Raw genomic sequence first — 15,766 nt, forward strand, 5'->3', positions numbered from 1 at the left:
GTTCTATTTGTTCTATGTTATTCCCTATATATAGGAATAGGGTATAAGGGTAGAATTCAAAAGTTTACCTTCTTTTAGTGTTTCTCTAACTCATACTTTGACACCAACTAAGCAACTACTTACCTTATATACAACAACGCTTTTTATTGTTCAAAAAAAAGGAAGAAAAATAAAATATATAACCGTTGTAGACATTGAAATTTTGTGGGACTCTACAAGACGTGTTCAATTCGAATTGTGACTCTAGAAGGTGTGTTCAGTTTCAATTCTTTCTATTCATATATATTACTAAGAAAAATGGATTTCTATAGTGTTGTAGCGTAGCAAGAAGCCCCAAGTACTAAATTTCCTTAAAAGGAATCTCGAATATTCCAAAAAAGTCATGGAATATTTATATAGATCGGGTCAAATCTAAATCATATGAGTTCGAGAAGAATAGAATTGTACCCACAATCTTGATGAATAAAATTATGTTTTTTCATATTTTATTTGTGATTGTAATTTATTTTCTGTCACTTTAAAATTTGTTGCAAACAACCATGTCGACCTACAAAAATTTATATCTTGTACCATGACTCCATGAGTAGTAATTAAAAATAGAAAATCTATTTCTAAAATTTATCATTAATCAACAACTTATGCTCTTTTTGTTCCTCTTTAATTGTTATGGTTTCTTTTTGACGTAGAGTCAAACGATGTATTTTTTATATCTTGTACCATGATCTAACATTTTACGATGTATTTTTTACATCTTGTACCATGACTTAACAACTAAAAAGGGACGGAGGGGAGGGGAGTATATGCCACCAATACTCCACTTACTCTAAAAGGATTTAAATAATTATTCAAAACTACAATATTCAGATTTTAAAAAAAATTATATTCAATTCAAAATTATAATATCGGTTGAGAATGAAGTATTCAAACTATCACTACAAAGAGAAAATTATAACATTTAGATAGATAGTTCAATATACAATTCAAAATCACAATATTCAAATAAAAAATAACAGTATTAAAAAAACTATAATTTCTGAGTATTAAAAAAATTAATTAATCAATTTTCTAATAGATATTAGAACAACTACCATATTCACTTACAAACTACGATATTTAATACTCAAATATTGAGTCTGGAAACATTGAGGAAATACAGAGGAACTAGTTAAAGGTTTTTGCCGAATTTGTTGAAAAGACATGTACGTAGTACTAGATGGCTAGAGCCCGTGCCCAACAACAATAATGTGCGGTGGATACATAAATTTCTAACATAAGCACCCTTTGTAGGAGTCCTCATTCAGGCAGTTTAACTCTTAGCTTAATCAGAAGCTTGATTTGCAAGATGGTGATAGATTACATATAGGTTATAAGTAGACATGAAGAAAATGGTAGTCAAGACATGGCTAACTTTCATATCTATTCTGTTTTCACTTCACATCCCCAAAAATAGATTAGAATGAAACAAGTGTAACCCAAGTTGGTGCCTTTATGAATACAATTCACAAACTATGTTGCATGCATAATAGTTACTGCACAGCTGCACTAACATGTGTCTAAACACCTGAACAATAAAATGAATAGAGATGAAGGGTGTGTTTGGTATGAAGGAAAATATTTTTCGAAAAATGTTTTATATTTTCCAAATCAACTCATTTTCCTCAAATTTAAGGAAAATGACATCCCTTCAAAACTTAAGGAAAACATTTTCCAACTTCAAATTACAATTACTTTTTTTGTTGAAAGAATCAATTTATTTTGTTCCTACCCTCAAATCAGCCCCCCCAACCACCCCCCCACCCCCAATAAATAAATAAATTTTAAAGCTTGTTTTTAGATTCAATATTTTTACCCCACCTTCACCCCTACCACCACCCCCTATCACCACCCCCTCCCAAAAAAATATTAAAAATTGTATTCTGATTTAGTAAGTGATTAAGTAAATATGAGATAAATATTTTTAGTAAGATGCTCATCTAAACATGGGTCATACATAGTAATTATTTCAACATTTTGTTCTCTGTTTTTTACTTTCTTGTGTTTAATTTTTGTTGAAGTTTCCTCTCTCCTCCCTCTCTCGCCTTTTTCCTCTTAATATGTATTCATTTTCATATAAATCAACTTGTATTTATATATTTTTTCTCCAAAATTCGTGAAAAAATGCACTCTCTCCTCTTTCTCCTAGATCTTGCTCATTCTTTCCTCGCTCCTCCCCTAACATTTTGTTATTATTAGTAATTAAGCAAACTATAACTATAACGTGCCTAATATTTGCTATTTATAGCCATGATCATGGTTAAAGTACTCATTTTGGAAGATTCTTGAGGTGAAACTTAGATTAGAAAGATAACCTCTATTAAACACGCTTAATAAAATAGTTTGAATCTAGTTTTTATAGAAAATTTGGAAAGAGTGTTGTTTAGACTTGCTGAAAATTGTTCGATGAGGTAAACCATCTACAAAGTTTGAAGTTATTGGAGATTTGAACTGATTTTGAATAGGAATTGCAATATTAAATTCTAGAAGGAGTTTGGCACTATAATGATCAAACTAATGATACAAAATTGAGAGGTGAGCGAGAGAGGGCAGAGAATGGAGAGAAGCTAATTGTATTTGTATATATGTCATATAATTGTGTATATATATATATACATAATTTGAATTTGTATATGTATAAAAGAGGACATGAGACGTAATTACAATTAAAATTAAGTTGTGAGTTGTAATTAATTTAAACTATAGCTATGTTAGCTAATTAACTACTATATGTTTGCTTATCCTAATTTCCGCATAAATTATTTATATAAATATTATACGAGTGTATAAATATTAATACAAAAATAATACTATTAGTTATATTGGTGTAAATAGGGGTGTTCGTGGTTTGGCTTGGATCAGTTATTGATTAAAATCAAAATCAAGCCAATCTAGTCGTTTTTTTACATTTCTAAAATCAAACCAAACGAAAAAAATAATCGTTGCTTTGGTTATTGTCGGTTTAGTTCGGTTTTTCTGGTTTTTTCGGTTTGAAAGTAATAAATTTTTTGAGGATATACGTATCTCCATAGATACAAACACATAATGCATGAACTAATGAGATATAATCAGTTGTAGTAGAGTGTAGGAGAGTTAGATAGTTAAAAGTAGTAAAGGACAATAGTGTCATTTTAGCTAAATTTGTTATAACTAACAATCAGAAGGTTAGTTACTAGAATAGTTACAAAGTGTGTGATTGTGAACTATAAATAGATGATCATACTGCTGTATTACTCAACCTTTGAGCTTAAATCAATGGAGCTTCTCTTCTTTTCAAAGCTTTACAGTTTATTTCATGGTATCAGAGCTACACACAGTGTTTAAACTGTGGCAAGCGATTTGGTTTGACGAGCAAAAGATTGTTTTTGCTGATTCGCATAAGCAATAGTTGCAGATCTAGATTCAAGTGCAGCACAATTCCATAGCTAATTGAGTGAGGTTTTGTTTTTGTTCATTCCGCAACAAAATTCTGTCAACGATTCAGTTACAATGCCAAGTGATAGATCAACTGAGGATCAGTCTCAAGGTTGCAACAATGGTGAAAATATGGGTGGATCTATGCCTGTGCATGCAATTTCAAGCATCAGTCAAGGTATTGATTACAATCACCATTTTTTTCTTAGTCCTACTGATATAAGTGGAGTTAGTCTGATTTCGTTTCAATTGCTGGGAGTTGAGAACTACACGTTATGAAGTAGATCTATGACTCTTGCTCTATTAGGAAGAAACAAAATAGGGCTAATTGATGGATCGTGTAGAAAGAAACTGTATACTGAAAGTTTGTGGGGGCAATGGGAGAGGGTTAATGCAATTGTATTATCCTGGTTGATGAATTCAGTTTCAAAGAGTCTTCTCAGTGGTATTGCATTTGCAACCAGTGCTCTACAAGTCTGGAATGACTTAAAAGAAAGATTTGACAGGGTAGATGGGTCAAGGACCTATAGTCTTTACAAAGATATTACATCTCTGCAGTAGGGCACATCCTCAGTGTCTGTGTATTACACTAATCTCAAAACCTTATGGGATGAGTTTGAAGCTTTAGTTCTTGCTCCATGCTGTAATTGTGATAAGTCAAGGGGTTTTGTAGCTCACATGAGCATGCAAAAACTCTATCAGTTTTTTATGAGACTTAATGAATCCTATCAACAAACTAGAAGCCAAATTCTGATGATGGATCCATTGCCAACCATTAATCATGCATATGCTATGATAGTAAGGGATGAAAGTCAAAAAGCAGTGGTGTCTCACACCAGCAGTATGGGGCTGAGTTCAGTAAGTATGGAATCTATGGCCATGTATTCTAAAGCTGGCACTACTTCAAGTGTTAACCAGAGGTTCAAGAAAAATTCATTGCTGATTTGTGACTTCTGTAAGTGTAAAGGTCACATCAAAGAATTTTGTTATAAAATAGTTGGCTATCCACCGGATTTCAAGTCTAAGAGAAAGATACAAAGTGCTTCTTCTGGAAATTCTGGTCAAGCTCACTTCTCTTATGGAGGTAATACTAATGTACCTGCACTAGGCTGGGTAGAGAAACTTGATATAGCTCAGCTTCAGATTGAACCTGGTGAGAGTTCAAGTCATCATAAACAACAAGCGAGTCAGGCTGAGTTGGAGGTCAAGCAGTTGCTTAAAGGTTGTACATTCACAAATGACCAATATGATCACATTCTTAGAAGTTATCAGCACAAGAAAGAGCCTGGCTACAAAACCACTATTGCTGCTCACACTGCAGGTAAAACTTTCTGTGTATCTGCAAATGATAGTGTGTGGATTATAGACACTGGTGCTACAAATCATATGATCTCTAATTTGGACATGTTCATTAAAAACTCTGTGACAAAACTAGAGATCCCTAAGACTGTATATCTGCCCAATGGTGATACCACTCAGGTGACTCATGTCGGCTCTTGTGTCCTATCAGACAACAATGTTATTTCAAATGTATTCTACCTACCAGAATTCAAGTACAACTTAATGTCTGTAAGCCAACTAACTCAGGAACTAGGTTGCTCAGTCACCTTCTTCCTTAACTTCTGTATTTTCCAGGAGCTTTATAGTGGGAAGGTGAAGGAGGTTGGTGAAGAGGAAGGATGCTTGTATACAAAGATACATGCAGTTGGTCGAAAAGATAGTGCATTAGCTGTAACTCAAATTACTTCTGATATGGAGCTATGGCATCAAAGATTAGGACATGTGTCTTCTATAGTATTAGCTAAGATCTTTGATATGAATAAACAAAGTCAGTGTGAAGTGTCTAAGTGTCTAGTCTGCCCATATGCTAAACAGACTAGACTTAGTTTTCCTTCAAGTAGTATTAAAAGTAGTGCTTGTTTTGACTTGATACATGTTGATCTTTGGGGTCCCTATAGTACAACTACATTTGATGGCAACAAGTATTTTCTCACTATTGTTGATGACTTTTCAAGAATGACCTGGTTGTTTCTACTTAAACATAAATATGATGTGTATGTGTCTTTACAAGTGTTTTTCCAGTATGTTAAGAACCAATTTGACAGATCTGTTAAAGTCATAAGAACTGACAATGGCACTGAGTTTGTCAATTCAGTATGTGATAATATGTTTAAGGAGTTGGGGATGGTCCATCAGAGAACTTGTCCATATACTTCTTAGCAAAATGGAGTTGCTGAGAGAAAACACAGACATCTTCTTGAGGTAACAAGGGCACTGAGACTTCAAGCACATATTCCTGTGAAATATTGGGGGCATTGTGTACTGGCTGCTACTTATCTCATTAACAGGGTTCCTAGCAGTGTCTTGAACTATCAAACTCCCTATGAAAGGTTGTATGGTAGTAAACCTTTGTTGTCACACTTAAGGACAATTGGATGTTTGTGCTTTGCTAAGAATCTCACTGAACATGACAAGATGATGCCTAGATCCAAGCCTGCAGTGCATATGGGTTATTCAGCAATACATAAGGGATACATTCTATTTGATATGACTACTAAGTCTTTTTTTGTGAGTAGAGATGTGATATTTCGAGATGATATGTTTCATTTTAAACAAGAGATGGTTTCTGATAAGCAGTTCTTATTCACAGACATTCTACAGGTCTCAGATGTGTGGTGTTCAGAGTTAACTACTTTAGATCATGTCTCAAACAGTAGTGATGCAGAGGCACATGATCCTATTAGTGGTTTTCAGCCCTCACAGGATACAAGAGATAATATTTGTGTTGATATTGGTTCTTCAGAGATTTCTGATTCCATAGTTTCTTCTACTGATGATCCCATTCTTGAGGAACCAGATCCTATTGTACCAGCTGCTAACAGAAGATCCACAAGGATTAAAGGTACACCCTTATGGATGAAGGATATTTTTGTATCACATAAATGAGTAAAATATCCTATGGGTAACTATCTGAGATATGACCACTTATCTCCTTCCTACGAGTGTTACATTGCTGCTACTTCTTCCATTTATGAACCTACCACATACTCAGAGGCTATTACAGATCCTAGATGGATAGAGGCCATGCAGGCTGAAATCCAAGCTCTAGAAAGCAACAAAACTTGGGAAATCACTGACTTGCCACCAGAGAAGAAACCCATTGGTTGCAGATGGATCTATAAAGTCAAGTATAAGTCTATATGTGAGGTTGAAAGGTTCAAAGCAAGGTTGGTTGCTAAGGGTTATAGTCAAGTAGAAGGTATCGATTATAAAGAGACATTTTCCCCTGTTGTTAAGATGGTAACAGTGAGGGCTATAGTGTCACTTGCCGCTTCAAAGCATTGGCATATTCATCAGATGGATGTCTTTAATGCTTTCCTTCAAGGTGATCTGGAAGATGAAATATACATGCAGCTTCCTCAGGGTTTTTTCCGTCAAGGGGAGAAAATGTGTAGACTGACAAAGTCATTATATGGCCTAAAATAAGCACCAAGACAGTGGAATCACAAACTAACTGAAGCTCTCATTCAACTCAGATTTAAACAGAGTCAATATGATCACTCCTTGTTCATTAACAAGTCAGAGGCAGGAACTATTATTGTGCTTGTATATGTAGATGATATGTTGGTTACTGGTAGCAGTCTGAAATTAAAAAAAGAAACTAAGGAGGCACTTCAAAAGGCTTTCAAGATGAAGGATCTAGGTGAACTAAAATACTTCCTAGGTATTGAGTTCACCAGGTCTGCAGATGGCATTTTAATGCATCAAAGAAAGTATATTCTAGAGCTTATAACAGATATGGGAATGTCAGCTGCCAAGCTTGCAGGAACTCCCATTGATGTGAATGTGAAACTTACTTCCAGACAATATGATGAGCAGGTGGAAAGCAAAAAGATTCCTGAGGATCCGTTAGTGGATCAGATAATGTATCAGAAGCTAGTTGGAAAGCTTTTGTAACTAAACATGACAAGGCCTGATATATCTTTTAGTACTCACACTTTGAGTCAATTTTTACAGCAGCCAAAGAAGTCACATATGGATGCTGCATTGAGAGTAGTCAGATATCTAAAAGGACAACATGGACAAGGCTTGTTATTTGGGAGTTCATCTAATAGTTTGGTTACTGCCTTTTGTGATGCTGATTGGGCTTCTTGTCCTCTTACTAGAAGATCTGTTACAAGGTATGCAGTTAAGATAAGTGAGTCTCTTGTGTCATGGAAAGCAAAAAAGCAGACCACAGTGTCTAAGAGTTAAGCTGAAGCTGAATACAGAAGCCTAGCCTCTACTGTCTCAGAATTAGTATGGCTACTTGGAATGTTAAAGAAGGTAGGAGCTGAAGTTCAACTACCAGTACAAATATATAGTGATAGCAAGGCTGCTATACAGATTGCTGCAAATCCAGTGTATCATGAGAGAACTAAACATATAGAAATTGATTGCCACTTCATAAGGGAAAGACTACAACAAGGCATGATCCTAATCAACTATATTCCTACACAAGAACAACCTGCAGATGTTCTAACAAAAGAGCTGTGTAAACTACAACATGAATACTTGCTGTCCAAGCTTGGAGTACTAGATATTTTTGCCCCTCCCAGCTTGAAAGGGAGTAATGAGATATAATCAGTTGTAGTAGAGTGTAGGAGAGTTAGATAGTTAAAAGTAGTTAAGGACAATAGTGTCATTTTAGCTAATTCTGTTATAACTAACAATCAGAAGGTTAATTACTAGATTAGTTACAAAGTGTGTGATTGTGAACTATAAATAGATGATCCTACTGCTGTATTACTCAGCCTTTGAGCTCAAATCAATGGAGCTTCTCTTCTTTTCAAAGCTTTACAGTTTATTTCATGAACAATCCACATAAAAACTATTGTTGGTCCAATTAAGCAATACTAGAGTTATCATTACACGAACAAAATGATTCAATTAAGAGAAAATGTGACTATTTTATGTGAGGTAGCGTAGGTAAAGACTAAAGTAATAAATTTCGATGGACTTGGACTTAGGATTGTAATAGTTAGGCTACAATTTAAGTATTGAGCTTGAGAAAATAGTAAAGTTAAAGATTTAAGCTAATTAAAATTTAACAAAATATATTTTTTAATTTATGAATAATATATAAATAGTTATAAATTTATATATCTAATTTATTGGTCCGGTTTGGTTATTTTTGCAGTTGTTTTTTAGTAAAACAAAAACCAAATAAAATAGTATCCGTTTTCAAAATTTAAAACCAAACCTAACCAAACCAAATCACATATCGATTTTTTAATTGATTTGGTTCGAATTACGATTCGATTTGATTTTTAACCATAACCATGAGCAACCCTAGGTGTAGATTAGAAAATATCATTACTTTGATGCATATATTATGTTGAGCTTTATATTTCTGCAAAGAGCCTGAATCACTATCTTTTGCAAAAATAGTAATTTAGCTAACGTTTGATCATAAATTTTAGGTCAAATTTTAATGATATATCTTCTAAAAATTTATTTAGTCATGAAATTTAATCAGATTTTGGAAAAATTTATTATAAATATTTTCAAATTCTGAAAAATGTGCTCTGATCAATTTTTGAGATTTTCACTCATGAAAATTATGTATATAACATACAAACGCAACTTCAAAATCTATATCAAAAGGAGAGGTTAATTACAAGTTTAACATATAACGTTTCTCTACTAGACTAGATAATAAGGCCCCCTTTTGCACCGTGTCATAATTCCTAAACCAAAGGAAAATTTCGAAGTCTTTTTCTCTGCTTCAATTCTATTTTTTTTCGAATTTCAACAAAATCATATCCAAACACTTACTTAAAATTTGCTGTTCGTAAAAAAAACAACAGATCTTAACTTTTGTGACAGTAAATTATACTTGCCATAAATAATGTTCCATTATTTGTAAATGATGAAGTTAGGACTTTACAAATAAAGGCTTGACCATTAATATATATTTAAGTGAAATAACAGTCTTTGCTAACAAAACGTTAACCTTTTCTCAAATAATATGATATTGTGTAATTATATTATAGTATAATAAACGAAAAATATAAGTTGAGCTGGAGATAGATAGGGTATTGGGTAATTAAGATTTTAAACTGATAAATCTAAAAAGTATTGTTCCAAAAAAGGAAAAAATATTATACCTAATGTAATTATATGGTACATGTGTTGAGTTGAGATTTATGTTTGTGCAAACTGCAAAGAGCCTATGGAAGAAAAAATAAATATCACTATTGTGTTTGCAAAAATAATAATTTAGCTAGCATTTAGTTATTGATTTTAAAAATTTCATCATTAAATATTTTCAAATTCTTAAAATTTAACTCTATTTATAAAATTTTATTTTTAAAAAATAAAATACATATACAAATTATAAACGTAGCTTAAAAATTTATGGTTAAACGAGAGTTTAATTATCAAAGTCTCACATATCACGTTTCTCTAGTAGACTTTACTAGATAGGCCCTTTGCGCCGTGTCCTAAAGAAAAAACCAAAAGGAAAATTCCGCAGTCTTTTTCTCTGCTTCAATTTCTTATCAAACTCGGAACGAATAATTGCAATTTGTGAATAAAAAGTTCCGTCTTCCTCCCAACCCACCAATAATTTGGAACAAAAAAGCATACTCTTAACAATCGGAATATTTTTCAATTTTGTCGGCGGACGATGGATATTGATCCTCGGCAATACGAAGATATTGTAAGTTCTTTTCTATTATTACTTTAATTTATGATTAAAGTTGTTTCCTTTTCATCTTCTATTGATGAAAGTGTTTTTGATTTTTGATTTTGGCTAAATACTATTGCAGCCTCTTTTGTTCAAATCTTTTGAATCTGTAATTGCTAATAATTGACTTTGAGAGTTCTTCTTGATAATTGACTAGTTGTATCTGTGGCATTGTTGGTTTTTATATATGGGTTATGAATTTGATGAATAGACAACAGGAAAGGGTTTTGAAACTTGTTAAATTTGGTATAGTTCTTGCTTTGGTTGAAGGAAAGGAGATTTTAAGTAGGATGAGAGTTAGAGGAGAGCTTGTTGTCTTTTACTCAATAACTACAATAAAACATTAATTATGTTACTCAATAACAACAAGAAAACATTACATAACATTCAGAAGACAAGCAATAGTAACTATAGCCGAATAATGTGATAACCGAAGCATAAGATAACATATAATAACAACAATCGTATGACAAAAAACTACGAGAGTAATGCTGCTACTACTGGTATGATCTGAGAAACAAGTAATGTGCACCAAACTACCACCAAGCCTATCCTGCAGAAAAGTGAGACAATGCTTAACTACTTATTAACCTTCTATCCTATCCACGACCTTTATATACTCCTATCTAAGGTCATGTTCTCATGTCCTTGGTAAGTTGAAGTCTTGAGGTCCTGTCTAATCACCTCTTCCTAATACATCTTCGGCCTATCCTTATCTCTCCTTAAACCCACCACATCCAACTTTCACACCTTCTCATTGGGGCATCCGGTCATCTCCTCCTCACATGCCCGAATCATCTCAATCTCGCTTCCCTCATCTTGTCCACCATAGAGGTCACTCTCACCTTGTCCTAGATATCTTCATTTTTAATCTTATCTCTCCTAGTATGCACACCATCCACCTCAACATCCTCATATACGCAACTCTCATCTTTTGAACTTGAGAGTTCTTAATTGGCCAACACTCCACCCCATATAACATAGTCGGCCTAACCACCACTCTACACACTTAACTTTAAGTTTTGGTGGTACATTCTTATCACACAATACTCCATAGGTGCTTGCCTCCTTCCAATTTTTGCTTTTGGAGGATCAATTTTATCAGTTGTTGTAGCCATCTAAGGCATGGGGTAATGTGTTTGTTGAAAATCAGACTGAGATTGAGATTATGTAGAAAGAATACTACAAGTTGCAACCTTTTCCCATTTTCAAAATAATGAGCAACTATTATACTTATAGCTGTAAGCATATGCCATAACAGTCTGTTAAAAAAATGTGTGTCACTATTATTTTATATGAACCTTTGAAGTGAGAAGTGGAAAAGGGGAGTATATTATGCATCGGGCAACAGGTGGGATATTATGATGCTCGAAGGTACTAAAAAAAGACAAGATAGACCTAAAACATGAGGTGTTGTCTCAGGATACCTATAGTCTCTTGTAATCAATGTAGGTTCAAGGGCAGAATACAATACAAGAAAATGATATATAGACGATACTAGTTAGGATTAAGATTTACTAGTTATTATTATACATGCATTAGGTCTGGTGTCTGCTAGAAGACTTGTTTGTATGTTAGTGTAGGAATAAGAGGGAGATTTAGATAACTTGTTTCAGAGATCCTCTAATTTATCCTTAAAGAAAAAATGTTTAGTATTTACGATGAAATGGGTTCAATCTGTATGAGTATGGAGGATTCAAGAAGCCGATCCCGACTAGTTTGAAATATAGCCAACTCCGTCTGATATGGGATTGAGGAGTAGTTAATTGATTGATATAGGTTTAAAAGTTGAGTGTAAGATCGATAATAAGAAAAACTGAAAATAACCTATTGTCAGAGAAGTTTGTTTTGTTTGTGGACTCTTTTTCATTGTTTTGTCTTGGAAGACTTTAAAAAATTAAATGATCTATGCTTTAAATGGATCTTGTACTGTGTCTAACTTGTGATTTGCTTATTGTGGGATTCTTCCATAGGCTGTCAATGACAATGATGTTCACAGCATTGTCATGTCATATCTCGCGCATAGCTGCTTCACAGACACATTGGAATCATTTACTACCTCCACGGGCGTGAAGCAGACTGCGAATCTGGAGGATATGGAGAAGAGAAAAAGTAAGTGATTGTATTCTTCAGGCGCAGATTGCTTCTGGAAGCTTGTTGTTTCTCATTCTTTTCATTGTGTTGCAATCTAACATTAACACTCCTTAATCCACTTTTTTGGGTAGTGGTTTACTTCTAAGCTTTAAGAATAGTTTTCCATGATAAGTATACCCCTTTCCCCCTAATGAGTACTTTTGTTTGAGAAATAGCCTTGTTTGTAATAATTTTTTTCTTTTTGATATCATGCTATTTTTCTGTTGGTTTTCTGGCACAGATATCTTGCATCCCTACTGTCTACTATGCATATCATATGTTAAAAGCCTACTATAAGCTTGACGATTAGCTGTGTAACACAATGATTGAAGGAAGGTGTTAAAAGGAGACGAGATAGACCCAAAATAACATGGAAGGAAGTCTATAATCTCTAAAGTCCATTTGACTTAGCATAAGAAAAATATAATAAGGTTTGGTCATTGTTGGTACATGTATATAAAATCAAGTGTTTACCAAGAATATTTTCACAATGGTTTAAGAATGGTGTGTCAATGTTAAGATAAGTGTGCAATGTAGAGGATATTTGTTCTTAGAGAAGCTCTAGTAAATGACAAATTATTGAGTATTTGAATGAAACAAACCCTAATGGAGCAAAATGAATATATAGAATTTAGATAATCAACCCAATTAGCTTGGGATTGGAACAGTGTTGTTCTATTCACCTGCAATGCATAGGAACAGTAGATGGTTTTATCTATTACTAAAGAAGGAACAAATTTGGTAATGTTAACATGAGACTATTTTGTTTCTTTTTTTTCCTTTCCTCTTTATAATTTAGTTTACCCACTCCACATTGAGCATTGGCATGATGTAAGATGGAGTCGTTTGGATTCTGGTCTTCCACTTATTAGTTTTAGGCTTTTAGAAGTGTTTGATTGATGGTCCTGATGACAAAGTTATATCCAGGGATTTATCATTTGGCATTAGAGGGGAGTGTTTTGAAGGCCATTGAACTTACAGAGCAGTTCGCTCCTGACTTACTAGAGAAAAATAAGGATCTACATTTTGATTTGTTGAGCCTTCATTTCGTTGGACTTGTCTGCTCAAGAAAATGGTGAGCACCGTATGCCAATGGCTTATTTGTCAAATACAACTTACATTTTCTGACTATTTCTTCCTGTGGCAGCACAGAAGCTCTGGAATTTGCGCAGGCGAAGTTGGCTCCTTTTGGGAAGGTGCAGAAATATGTTGAAAAACTTGAGGTATATTTCTTCCCTAGTGAATCTCTTAGATATTCTCTTTCAAATCCCTTGTACTTGTCTAATTGGACCTTTGTGGCAGGACTTCATGGCTTTATTAGCTTATAACGAGCCAGAAAAGTCACCCATGTTTCATCTATTAAGCTTGGAGTACAGGCAGCAAGTTGCCGATAGTTTGAATAGAGCAATGCTTGGTGTGTTTTTACGGTCTTTCTGATGTCGTGATTCCTAATGATTTTAGTTTCCCTCCTCTCACTCATTTTTGATGTCATGCTGCTGGCAGCGAATTCAAACCTCCCCAGCTATTCTGCGGTTGAAAGGTTGATGCAGCAAACAACTGTCGTAAGGCAATGCTTAAGCCAAGAATCCAGTAAGGTTTGATCTTAGAACTTTTTTCAGTGAATTGTGGCTTAGCATTCTGTGGATAGGGAACATAGGAGGTGAAAAAAGTGTTAAAAGAGACTCTTGAGATAGGAACCACTTGTAGTTTATCCTAGGAGTGACACAATTTTGCACATCTGTTAGCAACCCCTTCCCTAGACATTCATGCAAACAGTGGTGCAGTTAGAATTCTGGCAAGGGGATTCAAAAACATACACGAAGGCCACACATGGGAAACTGTGACCTAAACTATCTTCTTGACCACATTTACAACTACAGTAGAAGCTGCTCTACCGTTAAGGAGATTCAACATTTTTATTTTTATATATGCCAAAACAAAATTGTTTTTATCCTATTTGCATTGTATAGAGGCTCCACTCCCTTCCAAATAGTTAGCTCCCACATGCATGCAAGGTTTTGCCAACATGCTGTTGGACCAAGACCACTTGAAACTTTGGTAGTTCAAGATTCTTGATGACCGGATAGAGTTGCAATACTAACCTTCTTTTTTAATTACCGAGAAATCCCGAGGTCCATCATGGTTCAAAACTCGTTGATATGGGCCTGCCCTACCCTTTAATTCCCACTTAAATACTAACTTTTGATGACTGTCATGTTGCAGGAAGGGTATCCAGTATTTGCTTTGAAAGACTTTTTGAAGAGCTAGAGCCTAGGTGAGCCAATTTAGGGACATGTTTCCTGCACTCGGAGTAGCAATTCTGCACCTTGAAGTCGTTTGGCAGCTAGATTTGCATTGCCTACTTTCCGAAAGCAAAAAAATGGCATGGCTGATCATGGTTCTATGACGTTTTTAAGACCTCACGAATTAGCCTTTAGGGCAACTTGTGGGAGTATTTAAGTTTTACTGAATACCACAATAGCACTTGTGGCGATTTGTTTATACTTAAAATGTCATAAGTGAAAATGCTAGTCAAATGCTTTGTTTAAATGAAAATTCTTAAGCGTTCCATATGAGAAGATTGGCCTATTGTCTCTGTCTTCTACTTTGATTGAATTTGTTGCACTTGCGCCGAAGGTCTTTTGGAAACAACCTCTCTACCTCTACCTCCACCTCCATAAAATAGTGATAAAGTTTACGTATATTTTACCCTCTTAGTCCCCAGATTTTACTAGGTATGTTGTTGTATGAGAAGATTAGCCTAATTAAATGTTGTTTTATCCCTATTTGAAAATAGAGATAAAATTAATTCCCAGTTGCATTTGATTTTGATTTTGATTTGATTATATAATAGAAGTACTGCCATGAGCAAATACATAACTTCCCAATTTTATAATTTTCTTGTATAAACATGTGTAGTTTCAGAAAATAAATGTATTATTGTTGGACACAAATTCTTTCCATACAAACCCCTACAACAATTTCCCTAAAACAAAATTCAAACACTCATTAAAAAGGAAAGAAAAGAAATTTTTATTATTAAACATAAATTATTCACTCTCTTTTTATGTTTATCCAAACCAAATGCTACTACTATTTTTTTAATTGGGCAGGATAGATATAACTTTTAACTTAACTTTATTTTACATTTATATTTTTTAATTTTGAATGTATATAAATAGACATTTAAACTTATATAAAATTAAACAAATATATACATAAGTTATACGTGACATAACACATATAAAACACTACGTAGGACAGTAATTATCAGATAGAACGTGTGTGCCTATTTGTGCACGTCCTACGTATAAGTTCAGTATATCAGGGACTAAAATTATCCAATTCCCATACATTAGGACCATTTTAGCCATATTATAAAACAGTTTTTAAAAAAAAAAACAATTTCCCTTTTAATTCAAAAGAAAAGAAAAACAAAAAACAAAATAAAAAATC

At 33.9% G+C, this 15,766-nt stretch overlaps 1 protein-coding gene across 2 annotated transcripts; it reads left to right on the forward strand.

Moving 5' to 3' along the window:
- Nucleotides 1–9,913: 9,913 nt before the first annotated feature.
- On the forward strand, nucleotides 9,914–14,900 carry LOC102579052 (glucose-induced degradation protein 8 homolog). 2 transcript variants are annotated; one of them, XM_006341929.2, is made up of 7 exons: nucleotides 9,914–10,150; nucleotides 12,151–12,289; nucleotides 13,238–13,385; nucleotides 13,458–13,533; nucleotides 13,613–13,724; nucleotides 13,814–13,905; nucleotides 14,534–14,900. In XM_006341929.2, the coding sequence occupies exons 1-7, from the start codon at nucleotides 10,118–10,120 to the stop codon at nucleotides 14,576–14,578; spliced, it is 645 nt and encodes a 214-aa protein (XP_006341991.1). In that variant the 5' UTR covers nucleotides 9,914–10,117; the 3' UTR covers nucleotides 14,579–14,900. The 2 variants fall into 2 exon arrangements, with proteins under 2 accessions (XP_006341991.1, XP_006341990.1); XM_006341928.2 differs by having other exon boundaries at nucleotides 13,814–13,900.
- The last annotated feature ends 866 nt before the right edge of the window (nucleotides 14,901–15,766 follow it).

The sequence above is a fragment of the Solanum tuberosum genome, unplaced genomic scaffold, assembly GCF_000226075.1.
Source record: "Solanum tuberosum cultivar DM 1-3 516 R44 unplaced genomic scaffold, SolTub_3.0 scf00032, whole genome shotgun sequence".
NCBI lineage: Eukaryota > Viridiplantae > Streptophyta > Magnoliopsida > Solanales > Solanaceae > Solanum > Solanum tuberosum.

Excerpts from the sequence above, each read along its gene's own strand:
- LOC102579052 (XM_006341928.2), top strand. The coding sequence starts at position 10,118 with ATGGATATTGATCCTCGGCAATACGAAGATATT. Across the intron at positions 12,290-13,237 it reads GGATATGGAGAAGAGAAAAA|GGATTTATCATTTGGCATTA; the intron begins GTAAGTGATTGT and ends AGTTATATCCAG. Across the intron at positions 13,725-13,813 it reads TTTGAATAGAGCAATGCTTG|CGAATTCAAACCTCCCCAGC; the intron begins GTGTGTTTTTAC and ends TGCTGCTGGCAG.